The 26,675-nt window shown below is 42.8% G+C and overlaps 1 protein-coding gene across 3 annotated transcripts in view; it reads right to left on the bottom strand.

Moving 5' to 3' along the window:
* Positions 1-1,290: 1,290 nt before the first annotated feature.
* Positions 1,291-26,675, bottom strand: part of LOC132896664 (cyclin-dependent kinase-like 5) — a 201,651-nt gene continuing 176,266 nt past the window's right edge. For 2 of the 3 annotated variants that reach the window (XM_060937649.1, XM_060937650.1), the window contains exons 11-18: positions 26,136-26,299; positions 23,338-24,340; positions 22,994-23,099; positions 22,792-22,906; positions 17,928-18,033; positions 17,631-17,753; positions 10,062-10,244; positions 1,291-1,905 (exon numbers count right to left, since the gene is read on the bottom strand). In XM_060937649.1, the coding sequence (XP_060793632.1) occupies positions 1,534-1,905; positions 10,062-10,244; positions 17,631-17,753; positions 17,928-18,033; positions 22,792-22,906; positions 22,994-23,099; positions 23,338-24,340; positions 26,136-26,299 (2,172 nt within the window). In that variant the 3' untranslated portion in view covers positions 1,291-1,533. The remainder of the gene's footprint in view (positions 1,906-10,061; positions 10,245-17,630; positions 17,754-17,927; positions 18,034-22,791; positions 22,907-22,993; positions 23,100-23,337; positions 24,341-26,135; positions 26,300-26,675) is intronic. The other variant, XM_060937651.1, reaches the window with a different exon arrangement.

The raw sequence follows: 26,675 nt of genomic DNA, 5'->3' as shown, positions 1-26,675 counted from the left end.
GAGCAACTGAAATTGTATATCAGGCAAGAATGGAACAGCATTTCTCTTTCAAAACTACAGCATTTGGTCTTCTCAGTTCCCAAACATTTACAGAGTGTTGTTGAAAGTAGAGGTGATGCAACACAGTGGTAAACATGCCCCTGTGCCAACTTTTTGGAAACGTATTGCTGACATCAAATTCAAAATGAGCATATATTTTTCAAAAAAACAACATTTCTCAGGTTCAACATTTGATATGTTGTCTTTGTACTGTTTTCAATGAAACATAGGATTTCCATGATTTGTAAATTATTGCATTCTGTTTTTATTTACACAGTTTACACAGTGTTTCAACTTTTTTGGAATTGGGGTTGTAGGTTATCATGTGTAGCCTAGATAATTAGGTTTCTGGCCAACCAAATCATGGGACTGGGCAGCACACGGGTGCTCTCTAATGAATTTATGATTTGTCCACCCCTGTGAAACATGGTTTCCCTCTCTTTACCTACTACCAATAGCAAACTCTATTGTGGGTTAAATATTGGCAACCTATTCAAAGTAAATCTTTTGTGATGATGTGGTGGTGATTAATTAATTAATTAATTAATTAATGTATTTATTATTATAATTTTTTTTACATATTGCAGTAATCTGTTTTGTTATTTTTGTTTCCCCCACACATATTCATATATTAAATGTTTATCTCTAAACTGAAATTTAAAAACTATTTTTTTTCCTGTGTTGGTCTTAAAATATTGCGATAAAATAATATTTACAGTGTTTATATAACACCAAACCTGAGAATATACAAATGGCATCTGGCTTTTACACATGAGAACATGCTGCATGCCTGCAGCAATTTTGCTTTCTTCTTTTAAAAATTATTATTATTATTTTTATTCTATTTATATATTTGTTTATTTATTTATTTATTTATTTATTTTGCTTATGCAAACTGTTTGTCATTGTGTGTAGTGGATAACTGTGGCCAGCAGATGGTGAAATAGCACTGTATGATGAATTTGGTATGTGTTGGCCCTACAACGCTTGTAAAAGCTTTGATAAATGTTACTTCTTGCATTTTATTCGCTAACAGATCTTCACAGACGAGGGTCTGAAAGCGTCTGACTCTTGCCTCCTGTGTAAAATCCACTGAATAATTTTAGAAATGTAACATAAAGTTGTGATGTGCATTGTAATGATATTCTTACCTCTTTATAAACTTAGATTTCATACACAAACATTTGACATTCTTAACCAAATATAAGAATTACTATATGCAGAATAATATAACTAGAATTATTATACATCTTATACTTAACAAGATATATATTTATATATGTTCATTTCAATCATATTTCTCCAATAACAAAAAATACAATAAGTACATAAATAATAGTACAAATTCTATTAAATATGGAAGATTAAAAAAAAAGATTAAGACATGTCTAGGCCTACCCTTATTGTTCATGAAAAGAGCAGTGTCCTTCAGTGTTTGCTCTGTCTAGCCCTCCAGCCCTCAAGATGGCGCCGTATTTGAGAAACAGGCTTAGTTTAAAGTGCAGTCTCTTTCAGGTCATTGAGGTTTGGCAAGCGTGAGCGTGATGAGCGGACGAAGCCGTGCCCGTTCTGGCCTGCTTTGGATGACAGCTGCTCTGGGTATGGGTTTCCCTCAGCTCGTCCCAGAGCCGCCGAATGCCACGTGGATTCCAGCTGACTGGCATGAGGATACGTGGCCTGGCGGGACATGGGCTGAGTCGGTCCTCCAGCTCCTCCTCCTCCAACGTGGCCCCGTGACTCCACAAAGCTTCCTCCTTTGGAGGCGGGGTTGCCGTGGGGGAAACGCAGGTCTGGTGTAGTGGGTTTGCTGGAGGAGGATGAAGCAGGGAGATGAAGAAGCTTGCGAAGAGACCTGAGAGGCTGGTTCTAAGAGAAAAGAGCAAGGTAGAGTCAGCAAATTATACAAAATATATGGATGGATGGATGGATGGATTGACTGTTGGATGGAAGGATAGGTTGATAGATAAAGGAATGGATGAACAGAAGGATGGATAGCACACATCTGTAACCGCATTGTTTCAACAACCTTATGCAACATCACAACATTTGTTTTCATTCAAAGTTGCATTAATTTTTCACTGAACTCTTGCATTGAGGACTGGAGAGTCAAGCCCCTCTGTAAAGTCTTCTGCAGCATCCCAAAGACTTTCAATGGGGTTAAGGTCAGGACTCTGTGGTGGCCAATTCATGTGTGAGAATGATTCCTCATGCTTCCTGAACCACTCTTTCACAGTTTGTGTTAGGACTGGGACTGTTTTGGCCTCTAGAGGCCGCTGTTATGTTTATCTTGTCATGTTTGTTTTGGCCTCTAAAGGCCGCCACTGTGTGTTTTTTTTTTTTTTTTAAGATATTTTTTTGGGCTTTTTGCACCTTTATTGGATAGGACAGTGTAGAGACAGGAAATGAGCGGGAGAGAGAGAGACGGGAAGGGATTGGGAAATGACCTCGGGCCAGAATCGAACCCGGGTCGCCCGCATTCATGGTATAGCGCCTTAACCACCTGAGCCACGACGCCCCCCCGCCACTGTGTTTTGTGTTTGTCTTGATTGCCTGTTTCCTGCCCCGCCCTGTTTCTTAATTAGTTTGTGTATAAATACCCCTCTGTTTGTTCCCTTGCCACGGAGTCTTTAATGCTATGCTGTCTAGTGCTAGTTTCCTCTGTCCCACGTATCTTGCCTGTGCCCTTGTGTTTTTGATATTTTTGCTTTCTTTGGACTTTGTACCTTTTTGATCTTCTGAGCGTTCAGCATTTTGCCTTTCCTTTTGTTTTTGGACATTTTACCTTTGGATATTTTTATTTTGGTTTAGCTGACTCCTCTGCCCGCATCTCCTCATCCTGATCCGGCTCCTGCTCCACCATCTGCTCCCGCTCCAGTGCCTCCCGCCACACTGTCTCCTTCACCTCATGAACCCAGCCTTCCTGCACCACAGAGGTATGACGGCAAGCACGGTGAGTGCCGGGAGTTCCTTACCCAGTGCCAACTCACCTTTGAGCTTCAGCCTACCACCTACACTACGGATCGCCACAAGATTGCCTTTGTGATAACCTTGTTAGCTGGTAAGGCATGAGCTTGGGCAACGGCCATTTGGCAGAGACAGGGACCCGAGTGCTCTGATTTCAAGTTGTTTATGGGGGAGATGCTTCGTGTCTTCGATCAGGCAGACACCAGTAAAGATGCAGCCAGGAAGCTCATGTCCATCCGGCAAGAAGGAAGCGTCGCGGACTACGCCATCGCGTTCCGGACGCTCGCAGCAGTCAGCGGATGGAACGAAGCAGCCCTGGTTTCAGCCTTTTACCATGGTTTGTCTGACCCCATCAAAGACGGCCTGGCCTCTATCGGATGCCCAAGTGACCTCGAAACTCTGATCTCACATTCTACTCGTCTTGACAACAGGATTAGAGAGCGCCGCCGAGTCCTGAGCTTCCCCGGCCTCACTGCCTCGACCTGGAGCCTGTCTACCTCCTCCAGTGACTGTCCAGAGCCCATGCAAGTTGGCCGTACTCGTCTCTCCGCAGCTGAGAGGGAGCGCAGAAGGAGGGACAAGTGCTGCATCTACTGTGGCAAGCCTGGCCATTTCCGAGCATCATGTCCCGAGCTCTCGGGAAAAGGACCGCCCCGTCCAGCCGAGGGAGGGTTGTGATGGGGCCTACCCTCTCTCCTGAACTCCCTGGCCAAGGAGTCTACATCCCGGTCTCCATCTCCTGGGGTGAGTCCGTCCACTCTTGTCAAGCCTTGTTAGACTCCGGGGAGGCTGGAAACTTTATGGATGTTCACTTCGCCCAAAGTATCAATGTCCCGACTGCTCCTCTTGAAGTCCCACTGTCTGTGTCTGCCCTGGATGGCCAAGCCTTAGGTGACGGAAGAGTCACCCAAGTAACTTCTCCAGTCTTCCTCCAGTCTCAAGGTCACAAGGAAGAAATATCCCTGCACCTGATTCCTTCACCAGAGTTCCCAGTTATTCTAGGTCTTCCTTGGCTCACCTGCCACAACCCTCGTATAGACTGGGTCACTAGCCAGGTTGTGGAGTGGGGTCCTGCTTGCTATGCCTCTTGTCTGCTCTCTAGCTCTCCTGTGTCTCCTGCCGAGCCTCCTGATCTCACCGAGTTATCTCAAGTTCCCACAGAGTACTGGGATCTCAAGGAAGTTTTCAGCAAGAACAGGGCCGCCGTTCTTCCTCCGCACCGTGCCTACGACTGTGCCATCGACTTGCTCCCTGGGACTACCCCTCCTCGTGGCAGACTGTTTTCCCTCTCTCAGCCAGAACGCAAGGCCATGGAGGAGTACATCAAGGACGCCTTGGCCTCTGGGTTCATTCGACCCTCCACCTCACCCGCTGGTGCCGGCTTCTTCTTTGTCGGCAAGAAGGATGGGGGGCTCCGGCCATGTATTGATTACAGGGGTCTGAACAAGATCACTGTACGCAACCGCTATCCCCTTCCGCTGATGTCCACAGCGTTCGATCTGCTCCAAGGCGCCACTGTCTTCACCAAATTGGACTTACGGAACGCATACCACCTCATCCGTATCCGACAGGGAGACGAGTGGAAGACTGCCTTTAACACCCCGTCTGGGCACTACGAGTACCAGGTGCTGCCCTTCGGACTCACCAACGCACCAGCTGTTTTTCAGGGCCTAATCAATGATGTCTTGAGGGACATGATTAACCAGTACGTTTTTGTCTACCTCGACGACATCCTAATCTTTTCCAAGACCGTGCAGGAGCACCGCCACCATGTCCGCCAGGTTCTCCAGAGGCTGCTACAGAACAATCTGTTCGCTAAGGCCCAGAAATGCGAATTTCATGTTCCCGAGGTCTCCTTTCTGGGTTTTATTGTACGGACAGGCCAACTCCAGATGGATCCAGCCAAGACCCTGGCCGTCCGGGACTGGCCCACCCCCAAGTCCGTCAAAGAGGTTCAGCGGTTCTTAGGATTTGCAAACTTCTACCGCAAGTTTATCAGGAACTTTAGTTCTGTAGCAGCGCCCATATCGGACCTCACCAAAGGGACAGGTGGATCGTATGTCTGGTCTCCTCAGGCGGAAAAGGCATTCAAAGACCTCAAGCACCCTTCACAACCCTTCATCGTCGAGGTAGACGCCTTGGACAGCAGCGTCGGCGCGGTCCTCTCTCAATGCTCGGAAGGAAGGTTGCACCCCTGCGCATACGTCTCCCACCGCCTGAGTTCTGCAGAGTCCCGGTATGACGTGAGGGATCGAGAACTGCTAGCAGTTAAACTGGCCCTTGAGGAGTGGAGGCACTGGCTGGAGGGAGCACAACATCCATTTTTGGTCTGGACGGACCACAAGAACCTGGAGTACCTCCAGCAAGCAAAGAGACTCAATCCACGACAGGCTAGGTGGGCCTTGTTTTTTAGTCGGTTCGACTTTACCCTATCATACCGCCCCGGCTCCAAAAACACCAAACCTGATGCACTTTCCAGGCTGTTCGCTCCCACCAACAGGGAGAGCAAAGTTGGGCCTATTGTCTATTATCCCTGTGTCCCGGATTGTGGCCCCTGTCCGCTGGGGTATTGAGGAGGCCGTCCGACGAGCCCAACGCCAGGACCCCGGTCCTGGGACGGGGCCACCGGGCCTCTTGTACGTCCCACATCAAGCCCGGGCCAAGGTTCTCCAGTGGGGTCACTCGTCCCCTCTCACCGCCCACCCGGGAGCTCGAAGGACCCTGGACTTTTTGAGAAGACGCTTCTGGTGGCCAAGCATGGAGAAGGAAGTAAGGCCATTCGTCCTTTCCTGCGAGGTGTGCACCAGAAGCAAGAACCCACGACAGCATCCCCAGGGCCTCCTGCATCCTCTGACCATTCCCTGGTGTCCCTGGTCCCATGTGGCAGTTGACTTCATCACGGGTCTCCCTGAGTCACAAGGTAACACTGTCATTTTGGTCATAGTTGACAGATTCTCCAAGGCCTGCCGCTTTATACCACTGTGCAAGCTCCCTTCTGCCCTTGAAACAGCTAAACTAATGTTCAATCACGTCTTCCGAGTCTTTGGTCTCCCACAGGATATCGTTTCTGACCGGGGGCCCCAGTTCTCCTCCCGAGTGTGGCATGGGTTTTGCAAGCTCATCGGAGCCACTGCCAGCCTCTCCTCTGGGTTCCACCCACAGTCCAATGGCCAGACGGAGAGGCTCAACCAGGACCTGGAAACCACCCTGCGAGGCCTGGCCATGGATAACCCGACATCGTGGAGCACCTGGCTGCCATGGGCAGAGTACGCCCACAACACCCTGCCGTCATCGGCTACCAAGCTGTCGCCATTCCAGTGCAAATTTGGGTTCCAGCCACCTCTGTTCCCGGACCAGGAGGAGGACGCGGGGGTGCCCTCGGTCAACCAATATGTGAGATGGTGTTGCAAGACCTGGAGCAAGGTCAGGAGGACCCTCATCCAGACCTCCAGAACCAACCAGACTCAGGCCAACCGCCATAGAAGACCTGCCCACGCTTTCCGCCCTGGGCAGCGAGTTTGGCTGTCCACCAAGGACCTTCCGCTGCGGGTGGAGAACCGCAAGCTTGCTCCTCGCTACATTGGCCCCTTCAAGGTGGTGCGCAGGGTGAACCCTGTCGCCTACCGGCTCCAGTTGCCCCGGAATCTGAGGATCAACACCACATTCCATGTTTCCCTGTTGCGACCCGTACTGACGTCCACATATGCCCCTGCCCCTAGGAATCCCCCACCCCCCCGCATCTTCCAGGGTCAGACTGTGTTCACTGTGCATCGCCTGCTTGATTCCCGCCGGGTCCGCGGCGGGCTTCAATATCTGGTAGACTGGGAGGGCTATGGCCCTGAGGAACGCTGTTGGGTCCCCGCCCGGGACATTTTAGATAAAGGACTTTGTCGGGACTTCCATTCGGCCCATCCGGATCGCCCTGGGAACGTCAGGAGACGCTCCGGGGGGGGGGTCCTGTTAGGACTGGGACTGTTTTGGCCTCTAGAGGCCGCTGTTATGTTTATCTTGTCATGTTTGTTTTGGCCTCTAAAGGCCGCCACTGTGTTTTGTGTTTGTCTTGATTGCCTGTTTCCTGCCCCGCCCTGTTCCTTAATTAGTTTGTGTATAAATACCCCTCTGTTTGTTCCCTTGTCACGGAGTCTTTATGCTATGCTGTCTAGTGCTAGTTTCCTCTGTCCGACGTATCTTGCCTGTGCCCTTGTGTTTTTGATATTTTTGCTTTCTTTGGACTTTTTTGATCTTCTGAGCGTTCAGCATTTTGCCTTTCCTTTTGTTTTTGGACATTTTACCTTTGGATATTTTTATTTTGGTTTATCTTCTGAGCTTCTGGATTTTCTTTTTGTTTTTTCCATTGGATTGTAAATAGTGTAAATAAACTTTTTTTTTGATACTCTACTTTCGCCTCATGCCTCTGTACTTGAGTCATCCCCCTGGTGGCCTAGTGGGGGTTTGCTGGATTATCACACCAACAACCTGGGTTTGAATCCCAGCAAAACCCTAACAGTTTGAGCCCTAATTTTATGTCTGTGCCATCAGGGAATAAAAAATCCATTGACGTGATGATAACCTGGTCATTCAGTACATTCAGGTCATCAGCTGACTTCGGTTTATTGCCACATAACATTGCTGAGCCTCAACCTGACTAACTGAAGCAAACCCAGATCATCACGCTGCCTCCAGACGCTTGTGCAGTGGACACTATGCATGATGGGTTCATCGCGTCATGCACTTCCCTTCTTACCCTGATACGTCCATCACTCAGGAATCGGGTCAATCTGGACTTATCAAACCACATGACCTTTTTTTCCATTGATCCACAGTCCAATGCTCCTTTTCTTCCTATTAGCGTCACTAACAAGTGGTTTTCTTATGACCATGCAGCTGTTTAGTCCTTTAGCGAGTTCTCATCACATTGTGTGTGTGTGTGGAAATGCTCTTAATTTCACTATTAAACATAGATATGAGTTCTATGATTTATTATGATTCAGCTTCACCAAGCGTTGACGTGATCTCTGACCCAATTCCAGTTATTTCAGCAATCTTCTTAGTTTCTTTTTTCTTTGCTTTGTTTTCTTTGCAATAATTTGACCCTTCTGAAACACAGTAACCTTTTGAGCATGGGATGCGTCTTCTGACATGTTTGTTAAATAAATGAGAAGCTACTCACTGCATCAGTTAGGGTTAAAAGAATTGTTGCCAGCTGAAACATTAATCACTGTAGTAATGATCCAATCAAAGGCTCTTATGTATTTGCTTATTTAAATCCAAATGGCGACTTTTTTTTGACCAGGCGGTGTGGGTGGGCGGAGGGAGGCTGGACGGATCTACTTTATTGATCCCCAAGGAGAAATATGGGAATCCATCAAGATTAAAGTAGTGGATGAGGATCAGGAGAATGGAATAGGGAAAACACCAAACTGACCATGTGTATCAGTTGACTGGATTGTAGAAATTTGGGATTTTACCTAATTTTCTATCCTAATTTAGCTGATTCCAACCACAACCTTATCTCCCCTATCACATGACAGCTATCAACCCCAGGTATTTGAGATGTAAAACAGAATAAGACAAATATATGGGATTAGATTTCTCTCAAATTTGCCAAATCTAATTGTTCAAATATCTAACCTAATATGGCCCTTACAAAAAAGAAGTTTATTTAAGTGTGCGTCTAGTATACTTCTTTTAAACTAAAAATAAGAGAGTACGCTTTCAGTTTACTTTTTATTTACTTATCAGAGATATACTTAATAAAGTTACATATAAGCATACTTGGCTTATACTGAAAAGTATATCGAAAAGTCTAAGTAAATTAAGATTCAAGATTCAAAGATTCTTTATTGTCAATTCACTATATATCCAGGACATACAGTATAGGAGAATCAAAATGCCGTTTCTCCCTCACCTTACTTGTAAAAAAACAGATAAAGATTACACACACACACACCAAAAAAATTAGAAATAAAGATAATCTAGATAAAAAATATTAAGCTTATACTTAAACTTTTGATCAAGATATACTTAAAAGTATTAAAATATTTGTGTCTTATGTTTAAGTGTACTTGCCCTGTAGTTGTGCTTATCCTTTTGATAGTAGCCTATAAAATACTTCTTTTTCACACATATTGGCTTCTTTGTGATATGCGGCAGCATGTTTTAAATCCCATCTTTTAAACCTACCGTACATTCTTACCTTTATAACTTCATTGTAACTTAAAGTACAAAACACTTAAGTTGTCTACTGGTAGTGTGCATGAGGTAAGGGTTAGGGCTAGAAAACTAATAGCGTACCTAGAAGAGTAATTGCAGTATACTTCAAAACTAAAAAGTGGACTAGATATATATAACCAGTAACTAATAGTATATTTCCAATATGCTATAAAGTATACTTTTATAAACTAAAAAGTGGACTAGAAGTGTGCAACGAGTAAACCTAAAGTTTACTTTAGTAAACTTTTAGTTTACTAAAGTATACTTTGTACTTTTGTAACCAAAAGTACAAAGTATACTTTATCAAACTAAAAAGTGGACTAGAAGTATAAAACAAGTAAACTATTAGTATATGTTTACTTGTGGTATACTTGCAGTACAAAATAAAAAATACTAGTTGTATACTCAAAGTTGACTTCTCTTAGACTTAAAGTATACTTTTTATAAACTAAAAGTGGGCCACTTTAGTCCCAAGAAGTATTAGATTAGTTTACTTACAAGTATACTGTAAGTACATTGATATCAGTATACTTGGTACACAAAAGTATACTTAAGGAAATATACTTTAACTTTACTTAAGTATACTTAATAAGATGAACTTGAAGTATATTTCTTTTTTATAAGGGGGGACTTAGTCATTGTTTGTTTTTTAATTAGTCTATCTTTAGCACCAGTTTTCTTGAAATCAGTCTGACGTTTGACACAAATCTAATCCCATTACAAATGAAGAAACCTGTCCAGGATGGACAGTAAAAACGCTGCTAATCCAATTTACAGAAAACTGGGAGGAGTTTGAATCAGAGGTAAGCATTCTCTCTCCCTCTCTCTCTCTCTCTCTGAAGTACCTGAGAGTGGGGTTCGGCGAGCCTCTCGGCTGGCCACTCGTCTCTGTCTCTCTCCTGCTCCTGTTCCCGCTCTCGACTCCTCTCCCGGTCTCGACTGCGTGTCCGGTGTCTGCTGCTGCTCTGTTGCCCGAAGCCCCGGGACGACTTCTGTACCACCACCTGATCTGGTCCCTCATTCAGGACCTGAACAATGATGGATAAGTGTCATAATCGCTCAATTGTTGAACCCCTGACCAGAGACAAGCCTGCTAATGCCACCAGGAGAGAGGACAAGCTATCTGTCAATTGGTCTAGTGAAGGTCTAGAAGATTTATCAGTTCAATATAGGTCACTTGATAGTGTGCCACCAACAGATCCGATTGTATTTGGGTGTTGGAACCAAATTCTCAGTACAACAGTAACACTGACACAGTAGTGTGTGAGGTGCTAGAAGGAGTGTGTATATACCAGCAGCAAGGGTTATGAAACAATTCAGTGTCCCTGTTGGAATGAGAAACAGTCCACAAGCCAAAAATATGAAAAATATCCAACTTGAAAATGGTGATCACTTTCCAATGATAGATGGGGTAGAGAAGGACGTGACACCGAAATGATACCAAAATAAAGAACGAACGTATTACCGTATTAAGCAATCAGTGACGTCACAGAACATGTAGCTCAATTTATAATGGTTGCTTCCATGAGCTGCTAGTAATAAACTCCTCGTGCTCAGGTTTCTCTTGAAGATACTAAGTCACTGATACACAGGGGAGTGCACAATGCAGGCGCGGGCGGGAGAGGTGATAAGCTGCAGTCCCGCTAACTAAAAACGTGTTTAAAATAAAATGTATAAATTATTAATTTATGTTTATCGTATATAATTTGTGCTGGATATTTTATTTGGCATTAATAAAAACATTTTAAGATGCCTAAATTTGCGGATGTGGTCTAATCTCGTGTACGTTTCCGATTCCTTTCCGTTCTTCCGTGTTTGAGATCTCCGATCATGGCAGAAGAGCAGAGCTCCTCTAGTGAAGCTCACAGTGCTTCAGAAGTAAGTGCTGCTTTAAAAAGAGGTACATTTACCATTAAAAAGTCAAGAGTATTAGTCCTAAGTATTAAAAAGTATTTAAAAAAGTATTAAAAAGTATTAACTAGTATTAAAAAGGACTGTGTATCGCACAGATTGTTCAATTTAAAGCTAGAAATAGACAGTGTATAATCTGAGGAGCTGGTTGTGGTTGCACAGCACTTCATATGAGAGAAGAATGAAATCGCGGTTGGAATCATAACGCCACAGACTCGGAAGTGGGAGTGCGAGTGCGCAAAGCGAGAGCTGTCAATCAAAGCGAGAGCTGTCAATCATGAGCGCATGCAGCACTCAACCTGGAATGTGTCAGCAGAATGTCAGAGTCTAAACAATAAACTTACAATAAATGAAGGATCGGTCAGTGGAGAGCTCAGCTAAGCTCAGCATGTTTAATTCCCCAAGCCAATGACAGGAACTTTTGTGAGAAATAACGCAAACGTCTGCATCATGTGGGATTTACGGCCGGGAGCGGGACAAAATATGGCAGGCGCGGGCGGGAGCAGGACTGAAAATCGTAATTCTTTGCGGGAGCGGGACTGCACAATGCGGGAGCGGGACTGAAAATTCTGTCCCGCGCAGACCTCTAACTTGAACTCCAGGAAGATGCTGTAGTAGCTAGTAATATCCTCTCAATATTTTCACAGCGCACAGGTTGCTTTGCTTTGACTGTTAGTTTCAAATTATGTCGAGGTCATTGTCATTTCATGTCGGATCGTTTTTTTATCAGTAGGACCACAAATAAATAAACATGGTGTCAGATCAATACCCGATATGCATCTCTACTCAATAATATTTTTCAAATACAAAGTGACCTATAAATGTGATATATCTGATAAACTGTGAAGTCTGCGTACAGCTTACTTCAGTTATTTTCATACTATATTCATACAATTCTGGAAGATGTTCATGCTGATATTATGAATATATGAAATAACAGTATCTTTCATTTTGATACAAGTGGCCTTCCTCTCTCCTAGGGAACTCTTTTCCCCATAAAGCTCGACGTTTCGGCAACAGAGAAATATAAATCAAACTGGTCCAACATTTAGACATGTTGTGACATGTCTCTTTATATATGCTGTACCTACTGATCATCATCATCATCATCATCAACATCGTGTGCCCCATAAAACACCAGATCTATGAGGTCTGTTAGTGCACAATAAAACTTTCTTAAAGACAACACTTTCTATGAAGGTCATATTTACATCCTGTTATAATGCAATTGTGAGGCACAAAGGTATTACACTTTATAGCGATTTCATACTTTATTATGCATTATGAACTATTATACCACAGCGCTGCTGAATTCTCCATTCTGATTGGAAAGTGGTTAATTTTCTTTAGTATAAATACGCAGGTGATTTATAGGAAATCGCGTGCGCTGATTGGTTGAGAAATTCAGACTATTTCTCGATAATCACCTCGAGTGACGCGGCAAAATGGCGGCCGATCGCTTTGTCACTGTAAGTGAGGAAGAATTACAGATTATGAAAGATAATGCTGTTCCTAAAAGCACTAACGATGCTACGAATTTTCGTCGAAAACTATTCAAAGGTAAGGTAGAACTGTGATTTATTTTATCGATTTCAAAACAAACTATTTTATGTGGCTTGGCATAGATACAGTGGTGCTTGAAAGTTTGTGAACCCTTTAGAATTTTCTATATTTCTGCATAAATATGACCTAAAACATCATCAGATTTTCACACAAGTCCTAAAAGTAGATAAAGAGAACCCAGTTAAACACATGAGACAAAAATATTATACTTGGTCATTTATTTATTGAGGAAAATGATCCAATATTACGTATCTGTGAGTGGCAAAAGTATGTGAACCTTTGCTTTCAGTATCTGGTGTGACCCCCTTGTGCAGCAATAACTGCAATTAAACGTTTCCGGTAACTGTTGATCAGTCCTGCACACCGGCTTGGAGGAATTTTAGCCCATTCCTCGTACAGAACAGCTTCAACTCTGGGATGTTGGTGGATTTCCTCACATGAACTGCTCGCTTCAGGTCCTTCCACAACATTTCCACTGGATTAAGGTCAGGACTTTGACTTGGCCATTCCAGAACATTAATTTTATTCTTCTTTAACCGTTCTTTGATAGAACGAGTTGTGTGCTTAGGGTCGTTGTCTTGCTGCATGACCCACCTTCTCTTGAGATTCAGCTGAAGGACAGATATCCTGACATTTTCCTTTAGAATTCACTGGTATAATTCAGAATTCATTGTTCCATCAATGATGGCAAGCCGTCCTGGCCCAGATGCAGCAAAACAGGCCCAAACCATGATACTACCACCACAATGTTTCACAGATGGGATAAGGTTCTTATGCTGGAATGCAGTGTTTTCCTTTCTCCAAAGACAACGCTTCTCATTTAAACCAAAAAAGTTCTATTTTGGTCTCATCCGTCCACAAAACATTTTTCCAATAGCCTTCTGGCTTGTCCACGTGATCTTGAGCACACTGCAGACGAGCAGCAATGTTCTTTTTGGAGAGCAGTGGCTTTCTCCTTCCAACCCTGCCATGCACACCATTGTTGTTCAGTGTTCTCCTGATGGTGGACTCATGAACACTGACATTAGCCAATGTGAGAGAGGCCTTCAGTTGCTTAGAAGTTACCCCGGGGTCCTTTGTGACCTCACTGACTATTACATGCCTTGCTCTTGGAGTGATTTTTGTTGGTCGACCACTCCTCGGGAGGGTAACAATGGTCTTGAATTTCCTCCATTTGTACACAATCTGTCTGACTGTGGATTGGTGGAGTCCAAACTCTTTAGAGATGGTTTTGTAACCTTTTCCAGCCTGATGAGCATCAACAACGCTTTTTCTGAGGTCTTCAGAAATCTCCTTTGTTTGTGCCATGATACACTTCCACAAATGTGTTGTGAAGATCAGACTTTGATAGATCCCTGTTCTTTAAATAAAACAGGGTGCCCACTTGCACCTGATTGTCATCCCATTGATTGAAAACACCTGACTCAAATTTCACCTTCAAATTAACTGCTAATCCTAGAGGTTCGCATACTTTTGCCACTGACAGATATGTAATACTGGATCATTTTCCTCAATAAATAAATGACCCGAGTATAATATTTTTGTCTCATTTGTTTAACTGGGTTCTCTTTATCTACTTTTAGGACTTGTGTGAAAATCTGATGATGTTTTAGGTCATATTTATGCAGAAATATGGAAAATTCTAAAGGGTTCACAAACTTTCAAGCACCACTGTAAGTGACACAATTTTGTGCCGTGCCGATATTACATTTGCATGCTGCTTTTAAAGTTTGAAATAAACGATTTTTTAAAATACGATTTTTATTTTTTTAAATAATCACCTGTGTATTTATACTAAAATAATTATCCGCCTCAGGCTCAGTGAATATCGGTGAATAATCATTCAATAACAGCAGCTCTAACAGCAGTGCAACTGTAATTCAAATCACAGGTTTATATTAACACGCTCTCCTTCTGATGTTATGTTATTGTTTTCGTAGTAACATCCCATTCACATTAACTTGTATGGGTTATATCATCTAAGATGAAATGTTATTTAATAAGAAAAATGACTAATCATTGCTCTGGTGTAGTTTTCTTTAAGGAGACTTTTTTTAATATTCATGGATGGAGTCTCCAGCATCAATACTTTGTAAGCAACAGTAAGAATCTGGTATAACCCACATGATAACAGGAAATAACTTTCACATACCACAATAGTAAATTTAACTACAAACAGTTAAAAAGTGACATCATTCTTTAGTAAATAAAAAATGTTGGCAAATTGTTTTGGAATATATGAAAAAAAATATTTAGATGCATGCTGTAGTTGAAAAATAATCAACTTTGTGCCAAGTTAGGGATAATGTACAGCAAGCTGGTCATTATTCCCAAATAGACCCAGAAGGTGTTTATTTCACAATAATGACCTCTACGCTGTATTATCCCACTTACTAAAGAGCTACTTAGAGTGCCTTGTAAAAGTATTCATCCCCCTTGGTGTTTATCCTGTTTTGTCGCATTACAAGCTGGAATTAAAATGGATTTTTGGGGGGTGAGCACCATTTGAATTACAAAATATGGCTACAACTTTTTAAAGGTGAAATTTGTTGTTTAATTGTGACACAATTAAGATGAAAAAAAAAAACAGAAATCTGGAGTGTGCATCAGTATTCACCCCCACAAAGTCAATACTTTGTAGAGCCACCGTTTGCTACAATTACAGCTCCAAGTCTCTTGGGGTATGTCTCTATTAGCTTAGCACATCTAGCCACTGGGATTTTTGCCCATTCCTCAAGACAAAACTGCTCCAACTCCTTCAAGTTAGATGGGTTGCGTTGGTGTACAGCAATCTTCAAGTTATACCATAGATTCTCACCTGGATTAAGGTCTGGGCTTTGATTAGGCCATTCCAAGACATTCAAATGTTTCCCTTTAAACCACTCCAGTGTCGCATTAGCAGTATGTTTAGGGTCATTGTCCTGCTAGACCGTGAACCTTCGTCCCAGTCTCAAACCTCTGGCCGACTCAAACAGGTTTTCCTCCATAATTGCCCTGTATTTAGTGCCATCCATCTTTCCTTCAGTCCTGACCAGCTTTCCTGTCCCTGCAGATGAAAAACATCCCCACAGCATGATGCTGCCACCACCATGCTTCACTGTAGGAATGGTGTTCTCAGAGTGTTGGGTTTGCACTACACATGGCATTTCCCATGATGGCCAAAAAGATCAATTTTAGTCTCATTTGACCAGAGAATCTTCTTCCGTGTGTTTGGGGAGTCTGCCACATGCTGTTGGGCAAACTCCAAATGTGGTTTCTTAAGCAATGACTTTTTTTCTGGCCACTCTTCCATAAAGTGTATGGCTTAAAGTGGTCCTATGGACAGATTCTCCCATCTCCACTGTGGATCTTTGTAGCTCCTTCAGTGTTATCTTTGGTGTCTTTGTTGCATCTCTGATTAATGCCCTCCTTGCCCGGTCTGTGAGTTTTGGTGGGCGGCCTTCTCTTGTCAGGTTTGTAGTGGTGCCATATTCTTTCCATTTTGCTATAATGGATTTAATGGTGCTCCCTGGGATATTCAAAGATTGTAATATTTTTTATAACCCAACCCTGATCTATACTTCTCCACAACTTTGTCTCTGACCTGTTTGGAGGCTCCTTGGTTTTCATGTTGCTTGCTTAGTAGTGTTGCAGAGTCAGGGTCCTTCCAGAACAGGCTGATTTATACAGACATCATGTGACAGATCATGTGACACTCTGATTGCACACAGGTGGATCTTAATCAACTAATTATGTGACTTTTGAAGTGAATTGGTTGGACCAGCTCTTATTTAGGGGTTTTACACAAAGGTGGTGAATACTTATTCACACTCCAGATTTCTGGTTTTTTTTTTTTTTTTCATCTTAATTATTGTTTGTTTCACAATAAAACAACAATTTTCCCCTTTAAAGTGGCAGGCATGTTGTGTAAATCAAATGGTCGTAACCCCCCAAATATCCATTTTAATTCCAGCTTGTAATGCGACAAAACAGGACAAACACCAGGGGGGATGAATACTTTTGCAAGACACGACTTACGTAATTTGACACAAAATATTGATTTAAAAATATTTTATTGCTTGCGCTTATGATGTTGTCCATAGCAACAGTCTGTTATCCAGAAATAACAGATTGTAGAATGCCGTCATTGACCAATCAGAATCGAGTATTCAACAAAGCCATGTAATAATAAATTACTCTGCTTCATGTTGTGCTCCATCGCACCATTGATTATTTTCCTAGAACGGCAAGTCCCTGAGTGTTTTCCGGCACATCGCATGATATCGCAAGAATCTTTTTTATACCACATTATTATACTTGTCTTGATTTAATTTTCTTGAATAAATTAATTACACCAGACAGACTATCAAAAAACAATACAACCTTCCAACACACTATAATATACTATAATACTATATACACACACTATCATATACTTTCTAAATTACTTGCTATAACTGCAGTGTAGTTTTGGGCTTGATGAAATTGTAAGGAAATAAAATAGTACAAATATTGTTGATTTAATACTTTTGTGTGTTTAAAATATTTCTTAATTAACTTAGATATCAAAAGCGTTATGAACACTACCTATAATGCATTCTGTTCGGAATTTATAAATGCATTATAAACATGGCTCTCAACGGTAATTCTCGATCATAATACATACAGCCTTCATAGAAAGTGTTACCACATTTCTTTAACTGCTATTCACACATAACTAGTTTGACTGTATTCACATTAAATCAGAAAGTACATGTGAACATTTTTAGTTGTCAAGTATACAAATTTCTCTTATATGACGGAGACCTCATGGATCAAGTGAACCACAGAGTCACAAATACCTCGTCATGTCATCATTCCTGGTCAAATGTGGATTAATAATGTTAATAGCATGCAATGTGAATGGCACAGGGTTAGCGGTTAGGTGTGTTATTATTCAGTATATTAATGGGCGTTTGTACCATGGGCGTGGCCACTAGAGGGAGTACTCTCACTGAGGAGTTATGTTTAAAGCTAGGCTTTGAGTTAGACAGAGGAAAAAGAGATTTCTTCATCACAGGACCTCTGGCTTCTCCAGCATCCACCTGGAATACAAGAGGCACAAGACTGACAAGACTGACACACACATACACACAAACACGGGCATGGACATGCAGAATATACACAAATGCCACGGAATGCATATAAAATCTCTCAACGTACAACGTACACACTGATCAGACATGCAACACATCACCATGCAAGGAGCTGACACTGACCGCTTGAGATTTCTTCTTCTTCTTCTTTATTGCTCGGAAAAAGCCTTGCTTCTCCTTCTCTTTGGCTGGCTCTGGAGGACCCAAATCCAGTGCCTCGGGCCCTGTCCTGATGAAAAATACACAACCCGCAGATGTTACTAATCCAGGAACGTGACTCAGTATATTACGAGGCGTGTTTAACAGTATGATCACACTACAATGTGTCAAAAATAACAGATCATTTACACGCCCGGATCACCGCACAGGCTTCATATGGCTTCAGCCTAGGGGCCCCCACGCCCCCCGCCTCACAGGGGGGCCCCCAATTGGTCAAAAGAAAAAAAAAAACCTTCATATTCATTGGCTCAAAATGAATATTTAAATAAACGTACGCTGATTGGGTGAGGCAAATCTGCCTTCCATATATAAACGTTAGACGTCATGCATGACGTTACTCCACAGTTGAACAGTGAACATGTGTGACAGAAAATACGAGAGCGGTGCTCAAAAGCGCAAGGCGCAGCGGCAAAAAGCCCAACAAGACAAAGCTCTATTGAGGAATATACCAAAACTAACAGGGTTTTTTAAACCTAATGAAACCCAACTGGCAAGTGCAAGTCATCATGACACTAGGGTGTTTCTTGCGATAACTGACCGTCTCGTTGCAGAACTAGATCGGAGATATGATTCCTACAAAACAATTAACCAAACATTCGGATTTTTGAATAACATCGTGTCCATGCCCTTGCCAGATCTCCGCAGGGATGCCTGTGAGCTCCAGAAACTATATTCTGGTGATGTGGAAGCAGATTTTGTGGAAGAGCTTGTGCAGTTTAGACAGTTTGTTAGTGAAATGCAGAACTAGGGCACCTCTGCTAGATCTCTTCTGCAAGTTTTGAGAACGAGGAACTTGCTGCCGGTGTTCCCAAATGTTGACATTGCCCTACGACTCTTTCTGACTTTGCCTGTGACTAATGCCAGTGGAGAGCGGTCTTTTTCTAAACTGGGATTGGTTAAAAGTAGACTGAGATCCACCATGGGCCAGTGCAGATTGAATCACCTGTCTCTAATGTCTCTTGAAAGTGACATTCTGCGTTCATTGGATATTTCAAGTCTAATTGATGACTTTTCTACAAGAAAAGCTAGGGGGACAAACTTTTAAGAATGATACTGGTTGTTGATCATTAGTTTGTTTACTTTGTCTTTATTGCCTTTCATTATAGCCTCTTCATCGTGTACTTGAGAGGTTCAGTTGCCTAAAAGGCCTACAGGCATAGTTCGAATTACAGGGGGTACTGGGGGATACTATACCCCCCAATGAAGACCCAGTACCCCCCAAAGAGACAAAAATATAAGTTTTGGGGGGGTCTGATATTTTTTCTGATATTGTGAAAAGGAATATATAATTCAAACCAACTCCCATTCGGCATTCTTATTGTAGGAACATTTTAATGTAAATTGATTTCAGACAGACACCCCTATTGTGGACCGTACCATTTTTAGTCACCGCAGCGTTAGAACGTGCTAGAGCAGGGCTTTCAAAGTGTGGGAGAGTCAGCCCCCCCGCAGAGAGCAAATAAACAACAGCGCCCCCCCCCCCCCCCCCCCCTTACAATTTTTGTTGTTGCTATACTTAATGTTCCATTCGTATTTTAAAAAATGGGTGTTGTACACATTTTTATTTTTTTCTTTTACACATTTTAAACATCTGTGCTTTTTGAAAGCATCTTTTTTTACACATTTAAAACATATGAGCTTTATTAAAACATCTTTTTTTACACATTTTAAACATCTGTGCTTTTTGAAAACATCTTTTTTTTTTACATATTTTAAACATCTGTGCTTTTTTTAAACATCTTGTTTTACACATTTTAAACATCTCATAGCATCGTTAGCTAGCACCTCTTGGCAGACAACACACTGTGGCAGTGGAGCATCTTCAGATCCAGTCCATGAAAATCCAAACTTTAAATAATCGTGGTCATACTTCCTTCTTTTTTAGCTTGGCCCAGACTCTGTCTCCTCACTCACTGTAGCTTTAGGTACTAAAAATTGATCCATTTTGTCTCTGGCAAAGGCTAGCTGAAGTTCGCTAAATGTCCGCAATAGTAACTTATTCTGGTTTATTTTTCCTCACGTTGCGCCCCCCCAAAGAACTCTGGCGCCCCCTAGGGAAGACGCGCCCCACACTTTGAAAAGCCCTGCGCTAGAAGCAATTGATTCATCAGATACAGTCCATGGGTTTGCAGCAATTTATATAGTCTGTGGTTTGCAGCAGAAGACGTGCATTGGTAATGTTAGTTGCTAACCAACTTTTAGCCTGTTGAAAATGTGTTATTTTACAACTTTCATTTATTAAAGTCATTTGTTCTTTCAGGTCACGTCTTTATACATTGAATTACTTACCCACTGAGGCCAGAAGGCTACAGTGGACGGACGTTAACGTTAGTTACCAACGTTAGTTAGCAAGATAAGCTAAGTCTCTATTTAAATCAAGCTTATTACAGTGTGGTATAGAAACGATTCTCATTTCAAAGGAGAAGAACTCCATATGTTTCCATTCTCATTTTATCATGAATAAATTGTGCCCTTCTGAAATTCATTTGGCACATTGGGCCATCCTGTGTGTGTGATTAGGCACAAGAAGTTCTGGTGTAGGCCTAGCTAAGCCTATGTAAAATTACAATCAGAACCTCTGGGGACTGGGGCAACATAAAAAGAGCCAGGTAGTAGGCTAGCCTAGGCAAAATAGCCTAGTACATGGATGTTTTCTATTGTTTTTACTTACATTCCTTTTGTATTATTTTTAAGATAGTCATAGTTTCATCTGAGTACCCTGTTTGAGTTTATTCACAGAGACAGTAGGCCAAACATGAGGAAAAAAAAAGGGCCAGACATCAGGCATTTTTTTGGTGCTAAAAGAGTAAGTAGTACATATTAGCACTAAGATCTACAGACAATTACAGTACAAGTGTAGGTGCAGTTAGGTTTTATACACTGTTCATGTGAATAAAGAAAATGGGTTCCCAGCAGACAGGAGAGGCACAGCAGGACGAAAGAGAGTAAGACATTCAGCAGGACTGTTCTGTATGTGTGTATATACTGTATGTGACTCATTTGTAGTGTTGATACCCAGTTTGTTCTGACAAAGAAGGTTATCAGGTTGTACTGCTGTTTTTCTTCTGTGGTAGTACTGTATGGTTTGTCATGCTTCTTAATGACATTAAAAATTATTGTTCAGAGTTATTGTGTTGAGTTACTGACACCGACTTCCATAGACGAGACGGGACAGGACCAGGGGGGACGATTGATATGATCGCATTAGCAGCATGTTTAGGGTCATTGTCCTGCTAGACCGTGAACCTTCGTCCCAGTCTCAAACCTCTGGCCGACTCAAACAGGTTTTCCTCCATAATTGCCCTGTATTTAGTGCCATCCATCTTTCCTTCAGTCCTGACCAGCTTTCCTGTCCCTGCAGATGAAAAACATCCCCACAGCATGATGCTGCCACCACCATGCTTTATTGTAGGAATGGTGTTCTCAGGGTGTTGGGTTTGCGCCACACACGGCATTTCCCATGATGGCCAAAAAGTTCAATTTTTGTCTCATTTGACCACAAAATGCTCTTCCATGTGTTTGGGGAGTCTGCCGCATGCTGTTGGGCAAACTCCAAACGTGTTTTCTTCAGCAATGGCTTTTTTCTGGCCACTCTTCCATCAAGCCCCACTCTGTGGGGTGTACAGCTTAAAGTGGTCCTATGGACAGATACTCCCATATCTGCTGTGGATCTTTGCAGTTGGGATATTCAAAATTTGGGATATTTTTTATAACCCAACCCTGATCTGTACTTCTCCACAAGTTTGTCTCTGACCTGTTTGGAGGCTCCTTGGTTTTCATGTTGCTTGCTTAGTAGTGTTGCAGAGTCAGGGTCCTTCCAGAACAGGTTGATTTATACAGACATCACGTGACAGATCATGTGACACTTTGATTGCATACAGGTGGATCTTAATCAACTAATTATGTGACTTATGAAGTGAATTGGCTGGACCAGCTCTTATTTAGGGGTTTCATATGAAAGGGGGTGAACACTTATGCACACTCCAGATTTCTGTTTTTTTTTCATCTTAATTATTGTTTGCGTCACAATAAAAATGTTGTGTAAATCAAATGGTGCTAACCCTCCAAAAATCCATTTTAATTCCAGCTTGTAATGCGACAAAACAGGAGAAACACCGAGGGGGATGAATACTTTTGCAAGGCACTGTATATCCCACCCCTTGACAGGTGCCACTGTAATGAGATAATCAATTAATCAATGTTATTCACGTTACCTGTTTGATTAAAGGAATTAATAATGCACAATTATTAGCCAATGAGAAATGCATAAGTACACTAGCAGTGGTGTATGTAAGGAATGAAACGCTCATTGTTATCGGAAAATAATCATAACCTGTGATTTGAATTAAAGTCAGAACTGGTGTCATAGAAAACAAATCAACACTTTCTGACCAATCAGATTTGAGAATTCAACAGCGCTGGTATATAAGCTAAAAACAGCACGATGATATTTGAATCACTCTTGAATCTTGAATATTTATAAATGTCAACTACTGTATATCACTGCCTACAAAAAGGCATAACTACAGACGTATACAACTGGGGGCGAGCCCAGCAAGCTTCGAATGTCAGCACAGGTTAAAGGTGTAATGTTGGTCATCATCTCTGAACTCTATGAATACAATTACATTCAGACTGGCTGAGAACCGAATAAGCAACTTGGAAGGTGAACTTTTTAAAAAAAAATATCTGTATAGACCAGTGAAAAACATTCTAATGCTCTATATATGCATCCAAACAGAAAGTACTGCAGTGTGTTAAAGCTCACCAGGGGTCGTAAGTGGGCTGGCGTTTGGTGTGGCTGCTGCTCTCCATGTTCACCCCTGAGCTCATATTTTGCCCGCTTCCCTCATGGAAAGTGTTGTCCGGTCTAGGAGATGGCACTACAACCGAATCGGACACAATGAACCATTTTAGAATTGAGATTTAAAGAAAATGATGCGTATGACTGTGTGTGAGCTCATACTGACCTCTGTAGAAGCTGCCAACTCGACGTGGCATTGAGTCACTGTAGACCATGCGGTTCTCCTTGGACGATCCTCCGTCCTCTGGATGTTGCTCGTGATACATGGCTGCCTACAATACACCACAAGAGCAGACTGTCCTAATTGGAGGCCAAAAAATATTGAGTGAAATGTTTGCATATATTGTAGAATCACAAGCAGGACACCAGAAATAAGTGAGATCCATCAGGAATTCGAAAACAAATTAGAAGCAATTAGTCTAATTAGCAGGAACCAGCATGCAACCATTATAAGCAAGATTCACACACATCAGCAACGTCAAAGACAGGAGTGTGTGCAGTGAGACTGACCCTGAGGTCATCAGGGGGCTCATCACGGCTGCTGGAGCTGCCCACGTGCCTAGGGAGTGTGCGGTGCTGCAGCTGCGGCGAGAGCATCTGGAGGCTGCTGGCACGAGCAGGAGCACTCTGCCCCAGTACCAGGCCTATATCGGCTCCGTGCGGTCGACTGCGCTCCCGTCGCACATACATGGAGTGCCTGTGGGGGCGTTGTTGTGATGAGAAAGGGCTGGTGTACCCGAGGCCGTAGGGGAAGTCACGAGCTCCTCCTCCAGGATCCAGGGTTTCTGTGGCTTTGGCCTCCTCTTGCTGGCCCTTGTGGCGTGTTGATGAGCGGCGGAGTGACGAGTCCACCTGACGCTCAGACTTGGCACGCCCTCCGGGGCTGTGACGCAAGGCGGGGCTGCCGGGTGCCCCCAGGTTCAGATTGGCATTCAGGTCCAGGCAGCTGGAAGGGAAGTATCGCGAGGGCAGCGGTGCATCGTCTTGGAGAAGGCGTGGATCGCTCAAGTTACTGATGGACTTGGCATCAGTCAATGCTCCATGGCTCTTGGACAGACTCATAAAAGAGGAAGAGCTTTTGGTGCTTGAATTCAGTGGCATTGGCTCGCCGTGGCGTACATGCTTCTCCCGCTCTCCCTGCAGTGTATTATTCTTACCCTCCACAAACGAGTGGCGGTTGTGGGAGCGCGAGGCATTGGATTTGAGGTATTTGGCACCAGGGCCATCTGACACCTTGGGCAAATCGAAGTCCAGATCGGAGGCTTTGGCTCGCGCCTTCTTGGGGCTGAGCGAGGCAAGGTCTTTGCCGCAGGATGCTGAGCGGTTAAGGGGTTGGGGGGAATGGAAAGATTTGGCATGCAGTGTGGGACTCAGGCTGCTGGATGCAGGAACGGCACCATTCAGGAACGCTTCAGCGCTCTGTGGGTGCAGCTCGGCTTGATTATGACGTGGTAGGCTAGAACAGTCCCGGCTGTTGGAACGATGGTGTCCTGAGCTCTTACTACCATGACTCCTTACAAAGAGAAGAAGTAGAGGGCATGAGAAAGAGAAAGACTACAGAAATCTATTCGATTATCATCATGAAGAAAACATAATAGGTGTCCAGATCATTCTGTCATACTAATATGCTAAATCAGCCAGTTAAGTTCTTAATGCAGATTTGTTATGCAAAGTATCTAGTTGACAATGAAAACAACGACATTGGGCTCAGGTTGATGAAGACAAGAAATGGTAAAGAGATCGTAAGGCAAAAATGATACTTTCTGTATCCAGGTTTGTAATGTGTATCACTTCTATTTGTTGAAACTGATGACTAAGTAATATTTGGCTATGACTTCACTTAAAAAAAAAAAAAAGAAAGTGTACTAATGTACACTGGCCACTTTAATAGGAACACCCATCCACCTGCTGTTTTACTCAGTTCTCTAATCAGCCGATCCCTTGACAGCAGCACAATGCATCAAATCATGCAGATACAAATCAAGAGCGTCAGTTAATGTTCGCTTCAAACATCAGAATGGGAAAAATTGTGATCTCAAAGTGTGACTTTCACTTGGTGTCAGATGGACAGGTTTGAGTATTTCAGAAACTGCTGATCTCCTGGGGTTTTCACACACACACACAACAGTCTGTAGAGTTTACATAGAATGGTGCGAAAAACAAAAAACACTGAGTGAGCGACAGTTCTGTAGGTGGAAACAAACGCCTTGTTGATAAAAGAGCTCAGAGGAAAATGGCCAGACTGGTTTGAGCTTTATTGCCAGGAAGGATATAGTAACTCATAGCAACTCTTTACAACCATGGTGAGCAGAAAAGCATCTCAGCATGCAACGGTAGAAGACCACATTGGGTTCCACTCCTGCAGCCAAGAACAGGAATCTTAGAATCAAGAACAAGTTCTTATTAAAGTGGCCGGTGAATGTATACTAAAAGTTTACTTAATTTTACAACAAGTATACTAATGTGTATACAAGCATACATGTAGAAAGAAGTACAGTCTGTATCTCATTCATCCTCATCTCATTATCTCTAGCCGCTTTATCCTGTTCTACAGGGTCGCAGGCAAGCTGGAGCCTATCCCAGCTGACTACGGGCGAAAGGCGGGGTACACCCTGGACAAGTCGCCAGGTCATCACAGGGCTGACACATAGACACAGACAACCATTCACACTCACATTCACACCTACGGTCAATTTAGAGTCACCAGTTAACCTAACCTGCATGCCTTTGGACTGTGGGGGAAACCGGAGCACCCGGAGGAAACCCATGCGGACACGGGGAGAACATGCAAACTCAACACAGAAAGGCCCTCGCCGGCCACGGGGCTTGGACCTTCTTGCTGTGAGGCGACAGCGCTAACCACTACACCACCATGCCGCTCCACGGTCTGTATCAAGTATATATATATATATATATATATATATATATATATATATATATATATATATATATGAAACATCCAGATATACTTTAAAGGAAGCTTACTAAAAACTTTGTAAATTATTAACTATGTAAATTGCTTTACAGTTATATCACAGTAATGAAGCTACTCCTAGTAATAATATAATTATGAAACCTATTTTTGCGTACGCTCGATATTTAGATCTGCTATGTCCACATCATATTAAATATTAATCCCCATTAAATTCTTTCTTTTATCCAGTTCCAGTGTTCAGTACGCTTGGAATGCATTTGTATGAAGGATTTTGTTCTTCAGATGTTCTGTATGCAGAGCAGCAAATGTTCTGTTATGCATGACATATTATAGGTTCAAGCCACAGTCAATCAGTGTGCTTCCTTGTCCTGACCTGCTGAGGGCGGTGTTGTCGTGGTGGGGTTTTCTCTTGGATGAGCGGATGGGTGTAGGTGTCGGGGGGCCGGGTCGCTCAGTCTGCCGCTGGCTCTGGAATACGTGGTGGTTTAGAGACTGCTCCGTCAGGAAACGCTCATTCGGGTTTAAAAGCAGCAGATTCTGAAATGGCAGTTACACAAAAGCAAGTGAGTTGAGAAAAAAAAAATCAAAGATCATTGTTTAGTCCAGCTGGATGGTTTCACCAGGACAGAGCCAACACCAAGGATATTTGCTTAAGCAGTACTATTGTATAAGCCACAGTAGTTAAACATATTTTAAAGCACGTGGCTTTGTTTTAACATGATATAGTTTCTATAGTGACAGCTCACTCAGGGCAGGCGCTCCATATAATTTAAACTGGTTAAGCAAAATGTGCTGGCATTTAACAAATGAACATACACTCGCTGGCCACTTTATCAGGAACACCCATGGACCTGCTGTTTTATGCGGTTCTCTAATCAGCCGATCCCTTGACAGCAGCGCAATGCATTAAAAT

This window comes from Neoarius graeffei, chromosome 13 (assembly GCF_027579695.1).
Source record: "Neoarius graeffei isolate fNeoGra1 chromosome 13, fNeoGra1.pri, whole genome shotgun sequence".
Taxonomy (NCBI): domain Eukaryota; kingdom Metazoa; phylum Chordata; class Actinopteri; order Siluriformes; family Ariidae; genus Neoarius; species Neoarius graeffei.
The sequence above is the reverse complement of the archived record's forward strand: the minus strand, read 5'-3'. Positions and strand labels throughout refer to the sequence as shown.